A 19,047-nucleotide genomic window follows, 5' to 3' on the forward strand; every position below is an offset into this window, starting at 1 on the left:
AAATACTAATACATCCGTGCTTGGCCTTCACCTCCCTCACTGCGAGATCCAGAGGGGCGACTTTCTGTCTGTGGCTCACGTGGAAGACGAGGGCGTGGAGTTCCTCCGCCCGAGGGAGGTGACGGAGACTCACGTCGTGGTGGACGTCTCAGGGCTTTCAGGGAACTGGAACGCCAGTTCCGAGATGGTCGAGTTCCTCAAGGAGGACTCGTTCCTCTGCGATCACCTGGGGTTGATGTGAGACTGTACGTGACACGACATAGAGCACCGACACGCTAACTGGACATTGTCTGATGTTTAAAACATGAGATTACCAAACTATTGGTCACTTTTGGTCTTTTGCTAAAATTTGGAGCAAAAAAAAACTGGTGCACTATTTGATTTGAAATATTGAATTTAAAGTGTTTCATATTTTAGGAGTGAATCTCTTTAAAAGGTCTCTGTTGGACATTTAATGACGTCACTTGATTCTTTAAAATAAAAAGTCTGTCCTGCTTTCTATAAGGCAGATCAAAGCTTCATTGGGTTGTAAGAACAATGACAAAATTCAGTTACTTAAATATAGCTTTTGTATTTCGCCATTTAGTTACTGAATAAAAAAAAATGTTAACATTATTTTCTCATGTGGTTCAAGTGAAACAATTACTTTCATCCGGGTTTTAAAAGTTCATCTTTAAAGGCATTTAAAGAATAAATATGATCGTACCTTTAATGCCCGTGTTTATCTCCAGACATTGATGGTGTCCCTTCATCAGCCAGCAGGGGGAGGTGACTGCTTGTTAATGGTCCGAGTTCATCTAGACATGAGTTTAGTTTAAAACATTTAGGCTTTTAACCGGGGCCTTCACAAGAATATGTAAAACTCTCAGTAAGTAGAAGTTGTATCAATGTTTGGAGGTTCAACCCGCTGCTACAAAACTACATAAATGTAAGTTGAGGATGTGTGGCTAGGCTAACGTTAGAAAAATCATTTAAATAAAGTACAAGTTTAATTGTAATATAGCAACTATTTGATTAGTCAACTGTTAAGTTCATTCTTTGTTTAGTTTAATTTTATGACAAAAAATCAATGCATTACTATTTTAGTTTTAGAAGATCGAGCGAAATAATAACTGCCACTTCCGGTTTTATCTGCACTGATTTCCGGTTCCCGCCTCGCTAACTCCCGCCAGCTTGTCGTCCTCCCGCCTCCACGCCGGAAGGTGCGAGTCTCTCCGGCAGAAACTCACGCGCGCGCACCAGGAGTGATTCAGCGGGGGAGGGGGCGTGTCGGGGACGGGGGGGGGCGTGTCGGGGGGCGGGGGGACATTCCGCGTCTCTCTGGACAATAAAAGTCCGGTCCAGTGGCTCGTCGGCCGGTCGCGGAGCGGAGGTCCGCAGGATGAACCCCGCGTGCGCCCGCTGCGGGAAGATCGTCTACCCGACGGAGAAAGTCAGCTGCCTGGACAAGGTGAGCCTCCACCTGCCGCCTCCGCCTCCACCTCCACCTCCACCCCCCGCAGGGCTCCTTCGTGGCTCAAACTGACGCCAGAGATCTGTCCTCAAAACCAATTCCATGGTCAATAATCAATCAGAGAACCTTTAATCGGGGTTCGTTATTAATTACTTAAGACCGATGTAAGGTGGCATCTTTGTGGTTATTATCACTTTACTGTTTAAAATAGGCTTTTGATCTTCTTTCTTCAGCCTAAATGACACAACTAATAATAATTTCCCCTCTTGATTTTAAAACACTTTGGATTTAGTTACATCTAGTGGTTTATTTACTGAGAATAATGATAATTCATATATAAAAATACGATCTTTTAAATAAATGTAATATAAGAAAGCCTGATAATAACAGACCAGTGATACCAGCGACGTGCCGGTAAACAAAAGTGCTGCTTGTGTTATTTGGTGTTTGCATGGCAACTCCTCAGTAATAAGTCAGTTGCATAATGGGGATGAATTATTCATTTCTTGCATTCACTGTCTGTCCTGTGAGGCGTCAGATGACACGATGTGGAATAAGCTCCCACATTTCTGATGGCAAAACCCAAAATATCAGTTTCATCTGCTGCAAATAGAAGAACCCAAAAGCTGTGAGAATATAAAGAGAATAAGAATAAAAGGTAGAAGCTAGAAGTTGAATAGAAGTTGGTTTTATTTAAAATGTCAGTTAAAAAGCTGACCATCATTGGTTGCTAAAGTGTGCATTTATACTGTATTCTAGATACACATATAAATGTACCATATTTTACTGAATGAACATCACGCTGTGTTGAAGAAGACTTGAAAATAGAGACTGAGACCATAAACTCATGTTTACAATGTTTACTGAGGGAATAAATCCAGAGAGAAGTAGAGTCATTTCCTCATAGACGTCTATGGGAGCAGAGGAGTCGCCCCCTGCTGGTCACTACAGAGAAGTAGAGTCATTTCCTCATAGACGTCTATGGGAGCAGAGGAGTCGCCCCCTGCTGGTCACTACAGAGAAGTAGAGTCATTTCCTCATAGACGTCTATGGGAGCAGAGGAGTCGCCCCCTGCTGGTCACTACAGAGAAGTAGAGTCATTTCCTCATAGACGTCTATGGGAGCAGAGGAGTCGCCCCCTGCTGGTCACTACAGAGAAGTAGTCATTTCCTCATAGACGTCTATGGGAGCAGAGGAGTCGCCCCCTGCTGGTAACTACAGAGAAGTAGAGTCATTTCCTCATAGACGTCTATGGGAGCAGAGGAGTCGCCCCCTGCTGGTCACTACAGAGAAGTAGAGTCATTTCCTCATAGACGTCTATGGGAGCAGAGGAGTCGCCCCCTGCTGGTCACTACAGAGAAGTAGAGTCATTTCCTCATAGACGTCTATGGGAGCAGAGGAGTCGCCCCCTGTTGGTCACTACAGAGAAGTAGAGTCATTTCCTCATAGACGTCTATGGGAGCAGAGGAGTCGCCCCCTGCTGGTCACTACAGAGAATGCAGCTTTAATTAAATGTGGTCATTAAAGGTACTGAATATACTTAATTCAAAGATGAAGAAGGAACTTGTGATGTTCTCTGGTGGAGATACATGTGATCATCTCAACAACTAAGACATCATTTGACCACCGAGCGTTTAAATAATACTGATTCAGGACCGATTGAGGGAGATCTGACTGACTTACTTCAGTTTTCCTCCTGCGGCCCGTCACATTTTAATCCAGCCTCCCACTGCCTTTTATATTTAGCCCCGAACCCTCGCCGCCAAATCTCAAATTAACCGGGAAGTGCGAGGCGGACAGTCCCGCCCGCGACGTTTGACTGACAGGCGGGTCGCGAGGAGGGCGGTGCAGAGGCACAGGGTTGTCATGGAGATGGTTTGGTTGATAACCTGTGATCTCAGTGTGTGATTCTGGTGACGGGATAACGGGTCAAAGGAGAAGTCAAAGTGTCCCACTTACCAAAAACAGCGACACGCCTGAGAATGTCTTCTTCTGGATCTTTAAGACCGTAGACAGGAAGTGGTTGTTTCCAGCATGGCGTCAACCATTAGTCAGTGTTCCACTAATATGGAGCTCTTGGTTTGCCGTTTTAGCTGTTGCCATCTTGTTCTCAGGACGTCACAATCTGTGTTTCTGGACCATAATTTAACACCTGAAGAAGAAGTATGTATTTTCTCATGGACGTCTGTGGCACCAGAGGAGTCGCCCCCTGCTGGTCACAACAGAGAACGCAGCTTTAAGACTCTTCTTTACTTTCAGAGCCTCATCGTATCCAACATTGACGTGTGTGTGTTGTTTTCAGAACTGGCATAAAGGATGTTTCCACTGCGAGGTTTGTAAGATGACCCTCAACATGAAGAACTACAAAGGTTACGACAAGAAGCCCTACTGCAACGCGTGAGTGCTGGTCTCCTCCGGTCTCCACGTTACACCTGTCGCTCTCTACATCGCATGCACAGTAACAACATCACACGCCTGTCAAGGTGGTGGACACGAAACCATCACTGTAATGTACAAAGAGCTTATTATACCCGAGTCCACGCAGCCCTGTGAGGGTTTTATAGCAGCGACGCTGCTCTTCTTCGGTGCTTTTGGTTGCTTCGCCCTCCTCGCTGGCTCTGACCTTTGACCTTTGACCTTGTGGTGTTGAAACTCGTACCTGTAGTTCTCCTCTTCATTGTTCATTTGGTCCGCAGAGAAGTTTTCATCGACGCCCCCTCGTTTCGTCAGGAAGGTGTGAACGCAGCGTGCATGCACCAGTGCATCGTGGGTAGTGCGGCTCCTTTTGTGACAAACTGACTAGCGGCCCATATTTAGCACAACGATGTAGCGTCTCTGATTTTAAAACCAGCTGCGTAGTGACGAAGAAGATTGTGTTTATTTGTTCTGTCATTGATCTAAAGAAACGAGGTGTACAAACTGCTCACACGTTTCTTCTTCAACAATGAAATGCATTAGAAGTTTACTGCAGCGATCCATCCATATGTTTTATTCAAGTATAATTATCGGCTACCGTTGAGTTGAGGAATCAGTTAGATGCAAAAAGTTAAAAGTCTCCAGTTGTCTTAAATATGAATATTATCAGATTGTTGTGAGCAAAACAAGAGATTTGAGGACTTGTTTTATTTTCATAAACTAAACAGCTAATGGAGAAAGTAATCCACAGGTTTACAGACCATGAATCACTAGCTAGTATGATCTTTACTCGAGATACTCGAGCATCTGGCCTCCTCCAGGTAGGACTTTCAGAATGAATGTTTGAGGAGGTCTGGAGGGATTTAATGAGTCTCGTGCTTCTCTGCTGCAGTGTGGAGAGCGATTACAGAAGCACGTGAGACTATTAAGAGTTCCCACCAACACCAGGTTCTCTTCCTCAAAGTGTACCGACTCACACCTCAGATCTCCACGAGGCTTCATGTGTATGAATCCAAACCCGATCTGAAAGCTTCTTCTGGTTCTTCTTCTTCATCGCTGTGGATCCTCCGGCTTCAGAGGACTCGCCTCATGAAGGCTGAAAAGCTTCTGGTCCACTTCTGCAGACAAAAGGGATTCAAGAGACTCACACGACTCTGTACTGACAACGACTCACCTGACCACCGACACTAACGACTCACCTGACCACCGACACTAACGACTCACCTGACCACCGACACTAACGACTCACCTGACTACCGACACGAACGAGTCAGGTGACCACCGACACTAACGAGTCACATGACTACCGACACGAACGAGTCACGTGACCACCGACACTAACGAGTCAGGTGACTACCGACACTAACGACTCACCTGACCACCGAAACTAACGAGTCAGGTGACTACCGACACTAACGAGTCACGTGACTACAGACACTAACGAGTCACGTGACTACAGACACTAACGAGTCAGGTGACTACCGACACTAACGACTCACCTGACCACCGAAACTAACGAGTCAGGTGACTACCGACACTAACGAGTCAGGTGACTACCGACACTAACGAGTCACGTGACTACAGACACTAACGAGTCAGGTGACTACCGACACTAACGACTCACCTGACCACCGAAACTAACGAGTCAGGTGACTACCGACACTAACGAGTCAGGTGACTACCGACACTAACGAGTCACGTGACTACAGACACTAACGAGTCAGGTGACCACCGACACTAACGACTCACCTGACTACCGACACTAACGAGTCACGTGACTACAGACACTAACGAGTCAGGTGACTACCGACACTAACGACTCACCTGACCACCGAAACTAACGAGTCAGGTGACTACCGACACTAACGAGTCACGTGACTACAGACACTAACGAGTCAGGTGACCACCGACACTAACGACTCACCTGACTACCGACACTAACGAGTCACGTGACTACAGACACTAACGAGTCAGGTGACTACCGACACTAACGACTCACCTGACCACCGAAACTAACGAGTCAGGTGACTACAGACACTAACGAGTCAGGTGACTACCGACACTAACGAGTCACGTGACTACAGACACTAACGAGTCACGTGACCACCGACACTAACAAGTCACATGACTACCGACACTAACGAGTCAGGTGACCACCGACACTAACGAGTCAGGTGACCACCGACACTAACGACTCACCTGACCACCGACACTAACGAGTCACATGACTACCGACACTAACGAGTCAGGTGACTACCAACACTAACGAGTCACGTGACTACAGACACTAACGAGTCAGGTGACTACAGACACTAACGAGTCAGGTGACTACCGACACTAACGAGTCACGTGACTACAGACACTAACGACTCACCTGACCACCGACACTAACGAGTCACATGACTACCGACACTAACGAGTCAGGTGACTACCGACACTAACGAGTCAGGTGACTACCGACACTAACGAGTCACGTGACTACAGACACTAACGAGTCACGTGACCACCGACACTAACAAGTCACATGACTACCGACACTAACGAGTCAGGTGACCACCGACACTAACGACTCACCTGACCACCGACACTAACGAGTCACATGACTACCGACACTAACGAGTCAGGTGACTACCAACACTAACGAGTCACGTGACTACAGACACTAACGAGTCACGTGACCACCGACACTAACAAGTCACATGACTACCGACACTAACGAGTCAGGTGACCACCGACACTAACGACTCACCTGACCACCGACACTAACGAGTCACATGACTACCGAAACTAACGAGTCAGGTGACTACCGACACTAACGACTCACCTGACCACCGACACTAACGAGTCAGGTGACTACCAACACTAACGAGTCAGGTGACCACCGACACTAACGAGTCAGGTGACCACCGACACTAACGAGTCAGGTGACTCTTGTTACTGATAAGTCAAACTAATAACAATATCTAATTTTTTGAAATCTTTTTTTATTACAATTTTGTTTTAAAGGTGCACATTAATAAATCACATAAGTCTTTATAACTTTAACTCACAGTAAAAGACGTCTCATGTCAGTAATGGTTCTTTTATTTCACTCCATGTGAATCACTAATTAGCAGAAGGTGGTTTAATACAAGACGAGCAGCAGAGATCCAGTAGAATAGAAAGATTCATAGCAGACGCCTCCTTAATTCCCCTTTATGCTAATTAATAATAATCAAAGCTGCTTATGTAACGGTGCACAACAGAAGGAGTCCTCCGTTCCGTCTCTCCATCTTCCTGTGATTTGACTTGAAAATCTGTGTTTTGAGCTTTGACAGCAGCTCAGATCGTGGTGATAAAAAGCCGGTTGGTTACGTAACGCTGCTGCCCACATAACCCAGATTACTGCTCTACAGGAGGATGTGATCATCTCCACCACACCGACGAGTCACGTGACCAACTAGTGACTCGGGAGGACGGGGAGGACTGAGAGGACTGGGAGGACAGGGAGGACTGGGAGGACGGGGAGGACTGAGAGGACTGGGAGGACAGGGAGGACTGAGGGGACTGAGAGGACAGGGAGGACAGGCAGGACGGGGAGGACAGGGAGGACTGAGAGGACAGGGAGGACTGAGGACAGGGAGGACTGAGAGGACAGGGAGGACTGAGGACAGGGAGGACTGAGAGGACAGGGAGGACTGAGGACAGGGAGGACTGAGAGGACAGGGAGGACTGAGGACAGGGAGGACTGAGAGGACAGGGAGGAGGCAGTAAACCCCTCTGTGAGAAAGGAGGACGGTGAGGGCAGCATACTGAGAGAGAAGGATGGGGGGCTGGGAGGAGGAGCGGGAGGAGGAGGAGGAGGAGGAGGGGAGGAAGAGGAGGAGGGGGGCGTTATGTAACCCTCCTGCTAATCGCTAACAGTGTCAGGAGGCTTTTTAAAGTAAAAGGACAGAGAGGAACTCCTGAAGGTTCGGCATGAACGAGGGAGCAGAAAAGACTCTTTAGTTTCAGTTTAGCGTCATTAGGAACACGGGGGGTCACAGGGGAAGGGGGGGGTCACAGAGGAAGGGGGGGGGGGTCACAGAGAAAGGGGGGGGTCACAGAGGAAGGGGGGGTCACAGAGGAGGGGGGGGTCACAGGGGAAGGGGGGGGGGTCACAGGGGAAGGGGGGGGTTCACAGAGGAAGGGGGGGGGTCACAGGGGAAGGGGGGGTCACAGAGGAAGGGGGGGGGTCACAAAACAGCAACACCAGACATTTGTTTGTTTATCATTTTTAGTCCTCCTCTTTGTCCTTTTTGTCCTCTTCTTCGTCCTCGGGATGTGATTGTTGAATCCGAGCTTCCTCGATAAAGCGACACAATGCGAGGACGAAGACGAGGAGGAGGAAGAGGAGGAGAATCGGGCGGTTGAATGTGGTGTTTATTTTGAAATGCTGCTGGGGAGGAAGTAGGTTGTAGAGGCATAACGGAGGGAAAGGATTCTCCTGAATCCGCCGCTTACTAGAGGAGGATCATCAAACACGACGGCTAATTCTTCTCTTTGTCTCCACGTCGTCCTTTTCTTTGTGCTCGGATTCTAAACCCTCAGAATGTAAAGAATATTCTGAGAATTAAATCATTAAAACAACACGTGTTGAACTGAAAAAACTAACTTCTAAACTTTGGAGAATGTGTTTGTCTGTGTGTGTGTGTGTCTGTGTGTGTCTGTGTGTGTGTGTGTGTGTCCCACAGAGCTGCTCTTTGTCTCAAAGTATTTGGTTTCAGCGAGTGAACAAAGCGCCCGTGGTTGCCCTTGGCGACGGGAACAGGTGAAGTAAAACTACACAATTAGTGCGTGTGTGTGTTGTTTGTGCGACACAGCGAGTACGTTTAACACACTGCTGGGACAGGAAGTCTCTGTAGGAGACGGACGTAGAGAATCAGTTACGCTGAGGAGGCTTTGTTGGGTGACTGCGGCGCCCCCGCTGGACTAAAGTGGTACTGCCCCTCGCTCCACGGCGGGGTCTCCCAGTCGGACCCTCTCAGTCCTGGTTCTCCCGGACCTCCTTTTCATTGCATTGTGGGTCTCCAGAGGACTGAGAACGCCCGTCCCTGAGGGTTTCATCCAACTGGCCGTGAGACAGGCGGGTAGAGACACTGATGACATCATGAGTAGGACCTTCACCAGGAGACCTCTGTGTGTCTGCGTTCCTCCTTTCAGACATTACCCCAAAACGTCCTTCACCACGGTGGCCGACACGCCAGAGAACCTGAGGCTGAGACAGCAGAGCCAGCTGCAGAGCCAGGTAACGCACACGCACACGCGCACGCACACGCACACGCACACGCTGACTGACGGGTCGCTGCATCCTCCTCAGTCCTTATATGGTCACTTCCTGTTCACTGGCTGCAAATAAACAAGATGGCAACCAAGAGACGTCAGTTAATATGTAAATACTAACGATGTAACATATGTAACACACGCCGTATCAGCACGGACTCCCCTACCTCAACAATCACGTCCCCGTTCAACCCGGCTCCACCCCGCCGGCACCAACTGGTGGGGAAAACAAACGCTCAGGTGTGCCAGAAGAACACGTGTGTGTGTGAGAGTGTGTGTGTGTGTGTGTGTGTGAGAGTGTGTGTGTGTGTGTGTGTGTGTGTGCGCACAGCAGGCAGCAGGACAAAAGGACAGATGTCCACTCAGCAGTCAGCAGAAGGTGTGGTGCAGTGCATGATGGGATATTTGCGTTGGTGTTGTTGTTTACTCATCAGTTCTCTTCTTTTCTCTCCAGACCTGATAAACGTATTTAATGATTTCATATTATTATATATTTATATATAAATACTTTTCTACCAGTTTTCACATTAGTGACTCGAGAGTAGAGAACCACAAATATTTCCTCCAGCCACACGTCCTCTTCCTCCTCTTCCTCCCCATCCTGTGCCCTCTCACACTCATGAAGCCCCCCCGAGCTTCACTCCATCTTGTCCTGATTCTACGTCAGCCTCCACCCGACGGCCCGAGATCAAAGCGATGAATTTCACCAGCGTTCAAAATGAGACCTTTTAAATCAGCATCGCTGTGGATCCTCGTCTCCTCCTCAGCAGAGACATCCATGTCCTCCTTCTGCTCCTCCTTCTTCTCCTGCTCCTCCTTCTGGAGAGATGTCCACGTTGTAGTTCCCTTCATTCTCCTCCTCCTCCCGTCCCTGGAGGTGACGTTTGAATCACTTCCCATTAGCCCCAGGAGGCTAACTCGCCCCCTCATGCTCAGCACTGACCCAGTTGTGTGGTGAGTGGATGTGACGTGGTCATGTGACCTGCTGGTGGGTGATGGTGGGACCAAGCAGCTGCTCACATCGATTCATTGAAGATTATTGGAACTCTAAAGTTGATAAGAGGAGAGACCACAAGGTTGGGGGTTCGAGCCCCGGCTGATGTCCCACGTCAAAGTGTCCCTGAGCGAGACGCCCGACCCCTAACTGCCCCCTGGACGCCCCACTCTCAGCTGAATGACCTGTAATGTAATAATTCTTATTAGGTGGAGGAGGAAGTCAGGTGACGTAGGATAATCACAGACCACGCCCCTTTTTGTATGGCTATGAGTGACCTTCAGAGGCCGAGTGAGACACTAGAGGTCATTCAGTTGACCTACTGCAGCCTTCTCCTTGTTGTTGTTTGTGGGCAGTGGGACACGCTGACCGTCGTCTGCGGTCTTTATCAATACTGACACTTCCTGTCTGACTTCCTGTCTGACTTCCTGTCTGACTTCTTCTTCAGGTGAAGTACAAGAAGGACTTTGAGGAGAGCAAAGGTCGAGGCTTCAGCATCGTGTCCGACACTCCGGAGATGCAAAGACTCAGAAGGACTCAGGAGCAGATCAGCATCGTATGTACACACACACACACACACACACACACACTCTGTGTGCGCTTGTGTAAGTGAGATGTGACGGGTGCATTTTGGTCAGAGAGTACAATAACACACACACACACACACACACTGTGTGTCATCATGGAGGTCACTGGTTGCGATGATGACGTCACCTCTTGATGACATCACCTGTTGGAGGAGGAGCCAGTGAGGTGAGTTCTTTGTATCTTTCTTTGAGGAGGATTAAAAGCGGTCTGTGTTTCAGTAGAAGAGATGATCAATGAATCATCTACACGAGTTTAACTCATCCAAGTATTCATGATGTATTCATGATGTATTCATGATATATTCATGATGTATTCATGATGTATTCATGATGTATTCAGGATGTATTTATTCATGATGTCTGTACCTCTGAAAGGTCAAACCACAGCTTTAATAATAGTAGAAACTATCAATATAAATTATATATTATAGCAACAGGGAATTTTATTTGATTTTATTGTTGTATTGTTATTGTTGTTGTGTTGTTATTGTTCTTTAAAAAAGTTTCTTTAATCTTTTCAATGTTTCTGTGTGTGTGTTTGTGAGTGCACACAGATGCCCCCCGTTGCCCTGGTGACCCAGTGAGCCTCAGCAGATGGTGAAGATAGACATTTCTTATGCTTCTCCCTTTAAGACAATAAGATGAACATAAAATAATGAATGAGCACGAGGAGGAGGAGGTGGGAGAAGATGGAGGAGGAGGTAGAAGATGGAGGAGGTGGTAGAAGATGGAGGAGGAGGAGGTGGGAGAAGGTGGAGGAGGATGATGAGGAAGATGAGGTGGGAGAAGGTGGAGGAGGAGGATGAGGTGGGAGAAGGTGGAGGAGGAGGATGAGGAAGATGAGGTGGGTGAAGGTGGAGGAAGATGAGGTGGGAGAAGGTGGAGGAAGAGGAGGTGGGAGAAGGTGGAGGAAGATGAGGTGGGAGAAGGTGGAGGAGGAGGAAGATGAGGTGGGAGAAGGTGGAGGAGGGGGAAGATGAGGTGGGAGAAGGTGGAGGAGGAAGATAAGGTGGAGGAGGAAGAAGATGAGGTGGGAGAAGGTGGAGGAGGAGGAAGTTGAGGTGGAGGAGGAGGATGAAGATGAGGTGGTAGGAGGTGGAGGAGGAGGAAGTTGAGGTGGGAGAAGGTGGAGGAGTAGGAAGTTGAGGTGGGAGAAGGTGGAGGAGGAGGAAGTTGAGGTGGGAGAAGGTGGAGGAGGAGGAAGTTGAGGTGGGAGAAGGTGGAGGAGGAGGAAGTTGAGGTGGGAGAAGGTGGAGGAGGAGGAAGTTGAGGTGGGAGAAGGTGGAGGAGGAGGAAGTTGAGGTGGGAGAAGGTGGAGGAAGAGGAGGAGGAAGATGAGGTGGGAGAAGGTGGAGGAGGAGGAAGTTGAGGTGGGAGAAGGTTGAGGAGTAGGAAGTTGAGGTGGGAGAAGGTGGAGGAGGAGGAAGTTGAGGTGGGAGAAGGTGGAGGAGGAGGAAGTTGAGGTGGGAGAAGGTGGAGGAGGAGGAAGAGGAGGAGGAAGATGAGGTGGGAGAAGGTTGAGGAGTAGGAAGTTGAGGCGGGAGAAGGTGGAGGAGGAGGAAGAGGAGGAGGAAGATGAGGTGGGAGAAGGTGGAGGAGGACGCAGCGAGTAGATGGAGAGAGACGGACTGAAGCTTTCTGGATCAGAGCTTCATCATCTCAGAGAAGCAGAAGAGATTCTGATTATGAAAAAGTAAATGTTACATAAGACGAGAAACTGAGAGATGATTTCACACATAGATTCATAAAGTAAAAATAGAAAACTGTACAAGAGCGTTCCAGCTAATGGAATCATTCTGCTCACCTTCACACACACACACGCACACGCACACGCACACACGCACACACACACACGCACACACACACACACACACACACACGGCGTGAAGGGCGTGCTGGCGATAAGGCCTCGAGTAGAGGGCTAAATGTGGAGCCAGAAGCGATAAGAAGGAGGAGCGACCAGTCGAACCGTCAGCAGGAGACAGTCGGTCCCGAGGACGAGGAGGAGGACGAGGAGGAGACCAGAAGGAAGGAAGGTCGACAAGAAGCAAAGAGCAGAGTGAAGGAAAAAACGTTAACTAGGATACGAAGAAAACCTTTGAAACGCTGAGAGGAGACGAGAGGAGGATCGGCTGAGAAGACGGGGAGGTGAGGAGGGAGACAGGAGGTCCGGGGGGTGAGGAGGGGGAGCAGGAGGTCTGGGGAGGTGAGGAGGGAGACAGGAGGTCCGGGGGGTGAGGAGGGGGAGCAGGAGGTCTGGGGAGGTGAGGAGGGAGACAGGAGGTCCGGGGGGTGAGGAGGGAGACGGGAGGTCCTTCAGAGGAGGGAGACAGGAGGTCTGGGGGGTGAGGAGGGAGACAGGAGGTCTGGGGGTGAGGAGGGAGACAGGAGGTCTGGGGGGTGAGGAGGGAGACAGGAGGTCCTTCAGAGGAGGGAGACAGGAGGTCTGGGGGGTGAGGAGGGAGACAGGAGGTCCGGGAGGTGAGGAGGGAGACAGGAGGTCTGGGGGGTGAGGAGGGAGACAGGAGGTCTGGGGGGTGAGGAGGGAGACAGGAGGTCTGGGAGGTGAGGAGGGAGACAGGAGGTCTGGGGGGTGAGGAGGGAGACAGGAGGTCCTTCAGAGGAGGTGACTCGTGACCTTGAGGATCGTAGAGATCACAGAGTGAGTTTAAGTAAATGTTCTTAATATTTTTATTTGTAAGCGTTTTATGTTCTTTAGAGTCAACTCTGTAATATGAAAAGACAAATGTCCCTCAAGAGACACGAAAGAGACGTTAAACCAGCACAAAGACACAGGAAATATTACAGAGAGACGCACAGGGATTATTACAAAGACACAAAATATTACTAAAAATAGACGCAAATGAACTAGAGACTCAAAACTACCAACCAAACTCATGAATACGTATTTTATTTAAGCCTTTAATCTCCTAAAACATAAATAAATACAGAGACGCCGACATGGAGGAAGAGGACACAAGGAAGACAGAGACCGCCAGGACGCACGAGGAGGACGAGGTAGAAACCCAGGAAATGGCAGAAGAAGACAACTTGGAGGAGGAGCTGCAGGAGGAGGAGCTGCAGGAGGAGGAACGGGAGGAGGAGCTGCAGGAGGAGGAGCTGCAGGAGGAGGAGCTGCAGGAGGAGGAGCTGCAGGAGGAGGAACGGGAGGAGGAGGAGTTGCAGGAGGAGGAACGGGAGGAGGAGCTGCAGGAGGAGGAGCTGCAGGAGGAGGAGCTCCAGAGAGCCTGCCAGTCGGAGGTGAGGACTTCCTGTAGCCGTGGTGACCTTCAGCTCCGGGCTGAGCAGCATCAGTGTTCACGTCTGTTTGTCGCTCTGCCGCTAAGAAATCCAAAGTAATATAAAAATATGAATAATATTTCATAAGCAAATGAAATCCTGTGTTATGGTCTGTTACACACCCGTCACTCAGCCTGTAGCCCCGCCCCTAAAGCGCCCCCCGCTCTACGGTCTGTGTGTGATGAACCTCATGCTGTGACTGACACCATGAACTCATGTTTACATGTAAATATAACAAACAACAGCACAACACAGTGTGCGCATGCCGTTTGTGTCTTTGTGTTTCCAGGCCCCCTCTGACCTGAAGCCCCCCCTACCCGACCCGGCCTTCAACAGGAGGTGCAGCCTCCTCCTCAGCGACGTAGGTCACCGTGTTCTAAACCTTTTCTCTATTACTGGTGTTTAAAGTGGTTTCTTTCTTCCAACCTCCGTTGGTTAGCATTTGGTTAGCATTTAGCTGCTAACGGCTAGCAGACACAGACAATAACACAAAATCACATCAATACTAATATATAAGAATTTCGTGCATTTTATCGGCTGCTCAATTTTTAAACTCACGAATAAAAAGACGGGTGTGAACTCAGAGGCACGGGTTGCCGTTGGTAACACATTCAGATATATTTATATTTATAAATAAATATATATATAAATATATATGTGAATATATATATATAAATATATGTGACTATGTGTGTGTGAATGAGGGTGAAGCTGCTGGAGGAGCATGTGGGAGGAAGAGTTATTGATTCTCTGGTGTGAAACTCACCAGACTGACTCATCAGCAGCCCACTCCATGAAATCACCCTCACATCGTCCTCCAGCTGTCTGTCCTCATCCCGTCTCTCTGTCTGTCCTCATCAATCACCACATGCACATCGCACCGTCAGCGGCAGAAAAGGACTCGCGCGTCTCTTCATCGTCCTCCTGATGCGGCTCTGCCTGGTCCACGGGTTGCTTTAGAGATGCTGCTGTTACCATGGAGACGGAGACGATACCGTCTATATTTGTGTTGTTGATATATATCGTAGGACTTTGTACCACAGAGAGTACCTGCTGCGTGTACTTTGGTTTCCTGTCGCTTTGTCTAAAACTTCAGAACATACGTGACTTTCCTCCTGGTGGCACACACACACACACACACACACACACACACACACACACACACACACACTGACGTGGCTCCTCCCTGCAGGTGAAGTATAAGGAGGACTTTGAGAAGATGAAGGGTCACAGTCTGTTTGTTCCTGGAGCCGAACTCATCCACGCCAAGAACATCAGCGCCGTGATATCCGAGGTCTGTACACACACACAGACACACACACACACACACACACGCACACAGACACACACACAGACAGACAGACACGCACAGCGTCCCCTCCTTGTGGTGTCTCTGTGTCCTCCAGTCCAAGTACAAAGACGAGGGGAGGAAGGAGGCGTCCGTGTCGCTGTACTCCGCCCTGCCGGAGACTCCAGAGACCCGGCGTGCCAGAGAGGCCTCAGACCTGCAGAGCGAGGTACCTGAGCCCCGTCGCCGGGTGGAGCGGGTGGAGGGGGAGGAGGAGACGGGAGGCGTGACCTCCGTCTGCTTGTGTCTCAGGTGAAGTACAGAGGGAACGTGAGGGCGGACGGGTCCTCGCTCTACTCTCTGCTGCCGCAGACCACCGAGACGCAGTTCGTCAAAGAGCTGACGGAGATGCAGAGTGAGGTCGGACGGGCGGAGGGATGAAGCCTAGAAGGGTGGAGGAAGTGTGGAATAGATTGGAACCCTTCTGGTTCTTTCTCTCCCTCCTTTTAGAACAAGTACAAGGAGGAAGGAAAGAAGGAGATGAGCAGCAGCTTCTACTCTCAGCTCCCCGAAACCAGCGAGACGCAGCACGCCAGATCCGTCCAGGAGCATCAGAGCCAGGTACACGAGGGGGGCCTCTGAGACGCAGTCAGGAGGACAGCGTTGACCTTCGACCCCTGCTTGTTTCAGAATAAGTACCAGGAGGCCGGGAGGAGGAAGGCCTCCATCTCTCTCTACTCTCAACTCGCTGACACCCCAGAGGTCCACCACGCCGTGGAGATGTCTCAGCTGCACAGCGAGGTACAGCAGCACGGCCGCAGAGGGGTTTGTGGGTAACGTAGTCTCACCAAGGAGACCTCTTCTTCCCCCTCCGCCCATCAGGTGAAGTATCGGCCCAAGGTGCTGGTGAGAGGAGCCCCCCCGTCCCTCTACTCCCAGCTGGCCGACACCCCGGAGATCCAGTTCGCCCGAGAGACGGGCGAGATGCAGAGTGAGGTACGCTAGAGGACACGGGGGACACGGGGGACACGGGGGGTCTGTTTGACTCTACACGGACCTCAGTTCCCTAAATGAACATCATGCTGCATTGAAGAAGATGGCCTCGTGTGACCTTCGAGGTGCGTTGTTGACGATGAATCTCGACCTGTTGCTTCAGACGAGGTACCGGCGGGGGAAGGAGGACGCGTCCTCGCTGTACTCCGCCCTGCCGGAGACGCTGGACACGCTGCACGCCAGAGAGGCCTCCGAGCTCCAGAGTCAGGTAGCGAGCCGCCTCGCCGCCGCCGCCGCGCATCCTTCCGTCTCCTCATTCTAATACAAACGTGCGAACGTCTCCTGCCGGCGTGCAGCTGAAGTACAAAGAGGCCGCGGGGAGAAGTGGCCCGTCCGCCCTGTTCCACCGGCTGGCCGAGACGCCGGAGACGGCGCACGCCAGGGAGGCCGGCGAGCTCCTCAGCGAGGTAACCGAGGCGTCCACCCCGCGTACTCGTCACCGCGGAGACGGCCGGCTGATGAGTCTGTGTCCTTCGTCTCCAGGCGAGGTACAAAGAGGAGGCAAAGAAGGAGATGAGCGTGAACCTCTACTCGCTGCTGCCCGAGACCATCGACACGCGGCACGCCAAAGACGCCGCCGGGCTGCAGAGCCGGGTCCGTTTGTCTGTCAGAGAGTAGCAACTGGATTAATAAGAGGAGATGTTCTGGAACATTAGTCGACAGTTTTCAGTGAAATAAATCAGGATTTTCTCGTAGATTAAAGTAAATTTACTGGGAAAGAAAGAAACATATTCCAAGAGAAGTAACGTCGTAAATGTGCATTTTCAGATATTCAACTGACACGTAGAACATAAAATACCACAAATCTGATATTGTTTCAAATCTCAAAATCAGCCACGTTAATGTTTTATTCTGTGGAGTTGAAGCAGCAGCGTGAATGAGATCTACTAGTAAACGAAATCTGGTGTTTCCTGCTTTCAGTAGCTGCTCGTGCTTCTGTTTGTGGGAGCAATAGATCGACAGCTGAAGATGTAAATAGTGACCCTCAGAACTTGTGGCCTGCAGGCGAAGTACAGAGAAGGTGTGAAGCAGCAGGCGCAGAGCAGCTTGTTCCATCAGCTCCCACAGACCACAGAGACACAGCTGGCCAAACATCTGTCCCAGCTGCAGAGCGAGGTACCAAGTGGGATTCCATTCGTTCAGTGTTGTATTGATTATTAGACGTCGTGATGAGAACTTGAGGGGCAGAATCAGAAAAGAGCAACAAACCGTTCAATATTCTCTTTCCCGATTATTATCTATGTGCTCAAAGCTCGTTTTAGGAAGTTAAACACATTGTAATTCATCTTTAACGTCTGTTTTATAATCATCATCTGGAATAATTAGTTACCAAAGCTACACATCACGATAACGTTATAATGTGCTCGTGTTCACTGAGCAGAGCCTGAACGCATCACGTGACGGAGGTCTTCAGGGACGTAGTCTTTAGGAGACTTCTGGTCACTTGGTGAACGGAGGAGCTGTAATAAGTGTTCACTGTGCAGAACAAGTACAAGGAGGCGGGTAAGAAGGAGGCGAGGACGCCTCTTTACTCCCTCCTCCCTCACACCATGGAGACGCTGCACGCCAAGGAAGCAGCCGACCTCCTCAGCGAGGTCAGAGGTCGCCCGCCCGCCCGCTCTGATACCTGAAGCTGGTTTGCCACCAACGCAACCTTTTCCTTCCAGGTGAAGTACAAAGGCAGCGTGAGGGAGGCGATGGAGGAGTCGCTGTACTCCTCTCTGCCCGACACCGCGGACACCAGCTTCTGCAGAGAGATGAGCGGCCTGCAGAGCGAGGTGAGCGAAGCTCACGCTGCAGATACTGTCCGCACGTACAAGTACACCCTTCCTCAGTTTAATCTATAAAAGATGACGTTTAGTTCTGACACGGCATTTATCTCCACATGTGTCTCGTCTCGTTCTGCTCTCAACCTTTGGGATTCGCAGATGTCGTCCATGAAGCTTCTCTTTCCTCTGAATGACTACAGAGCGAGGCGGCTTTTAGCTCCTCCCACAATGTTTAAATGATGACCGGATCCGTCCTGTGATCAGACAGATTATCACCAGGATTCATGAATTCACCCTGTGACGCGTCGTAGGGAGATGAAATAAACGCGAGATATCTGTCAATCAAATCTCTTTGAGGTTTCCGTCTTTTCCAGATCAAGTACAAGGAGGACGGGAGGCGGAGCCTCTCTCACAGTTTCTACTCGCAGCTTCCGGAAACGTCCGAGACTCGATTCTCTAAAGCGGCGTCAGAGTTGCAGAGCGAGGTGAGTAATACACGTTTGTGTGATGGTCAACGGCTACAGAGATAAAAACAGCAAAAAAAGATTTGGGGGGGAAACAATGTTTTGCAATTTTTTATATATTATAATATATCATATTTTTTCCGGAATTTTTTTCCCAGGATTCTTTTCAGAAAAGTTTTTCCAGAATTATTTTTTTTCCCAAAATGTTTTAGGGAGAAACAAAATCCTGGAAGATAATTTTATGAAAAGATTTTGAGGATAAAAAAAAACACCAAAACGTCCCAAAACATCTTTTCCCCAAAATTGGCAAAACGAAAAATTATCATAATCATTCCAAAACCTTTTGGAAAAGATTCTGAACTGAAGCAACATTTAAAGGGTTGTGATTTCTTTACAAGCTTTAAACCAACAGGCTCCTTTCTG

General features: G+C 49.5%; 2 protein-coding genes across 16 annotated transcripts in view; both read left to right on the forward strand.

Annotated features, from left to right (window-relative positions):
* The first annotated feature begins 1,135 nt into the window (after window positions 1–1,135).
* On the forward strand, window positions 1,136–11,394 carry LOC120814845 (LIM zinc-binding domain-containing Nebulette-like). Its single transcript, XM_078096373.1, has 4 exons — window positions 1,136–1,450; window positions 3,756–3,850; window positions 9,050–9,134; window positions 10,612–11,394. The coding sequence occupies exons 1-4, from the start codon at window positions 1,382–1,384 to the stop codon at window positions 10,774–10,776; spliced, it is 414 nt and encodes a 137-aa protein (XP_077952499.1). The 5' UTR covers window positions 1,136–1,381; the 3' UTR covers window positions 10,777–11,394.
* A 1,305-nt stretch (window positions 11,395–12,699) lies between these two features.
* Window positions 12,700–19,047, forward strand: part of LOC120814841 (uncharacterized) — a 35,943-nt gene continuing 29,595 nt past the window's right edge. For 11 of the 15 annotated variants that reach the window (XR_013454205.1, XR_013454206.1, XR_013454207.1 and 8 more), the window contains exons 1-16: window positions 12,700–12,898; window positions 13,702–14,011; window positions 14,340–14,411; window positions 15,243–15,344; window positions 15,457–15,567; window positions 15,651–15,758; window positions 15,849–15,959; window positions 16,029–16,139; window positions 16,221–16,334; window positions 16,495–16,599; window positions 16,688–16,798; window positions 16,875–16,985; window positions 17,397–17,507; window positions 17,876–17,986; window positions 18,059–18,169; window positions 18,535–18,645. Coding sequence is in view for 11 of the 15 variants with exons in the window: in XM_078096335.1 (XP_077952461.1) it covers window positions 13,712–14,011; window positions 14,340–14,411; window positions 15,243–15,344; window positions 15,457–15,567; window positions 15,651–15,758; window positions 15,849–15,959; window positions 16,029–16,139; window positions 16,221–16,334; window positions 16,495–16,599; window positions 16,688–16,798; window positions 16,875–16,985; window positions 17,397–17,507; window positions 17,876–17,986; window positions 18,059–18,169; window positions 18,535–18,645 (1,800 nt within the window). In the remaining 4 variants the exon portion in view is untranslated. Of the gene's footprint in view, window positions 12,899–13,701; window positions 14,012–14,339; window positions 14,412–15,242; window positions 15,345–15,456; window positions 15,568–15,650; window positions 15,759–15,848; window positions 15,960–16,028; window positions 16,140–16,220; window positions 16,335–16,494; window positions 16,600–16,687; window positions 16,799–16,874; window positions 16,986–17,396; window positions 17,508–17,875; window positions 17,987–18,058; window positions 18,170–18,534; window positions 18,646–19,047 lie in introns of those variants that run through there. The other 4 variants (XM_078096337.1, XM_078096338.1, XM_078096342.1 and 1 more) reach the window with 4 other exon arrangements.

This window comes from Gasterosteus aculeatus, chromosome 21 (assembly GCF_964276395.1).
Source record: "Gasterosteus aculeatus chromosome 21, fGasAcu3.hap1.1, whole genome shotgun sequence".
Classification (NCBI taxonomy): domain Eukaryota; kingdom Metazoa; phylum Chordata; class Actinopteri; order Perciformes; family Gasterosteidae; genus Gasterosteus; species Gasterosteus aculeatus.

Coding starts and splice junctions, on each gene's coding strand:
- LOC120814845 (XM_078096373.1), top strand. CDS start 1,382: ATGAACCCCGCGTGCGCCCGCTGCGGGAAGATCGTCTACCCGACGGAG. Junction 1,451..3,755: donor AAGTCAGCTGCCTGGACAAG/GTGAGCCTCCAC, acceptor TGTTGTTTTCAG/AACTGGCATAAAGGATGTTT. Junction 9,135..10,611: donor AGAGCCAGCTGCAGAGCCAG/GTAACGCACACG, acceptor CTTCTTCTTCAG/GTGAAGTACAAGAAGGACTT.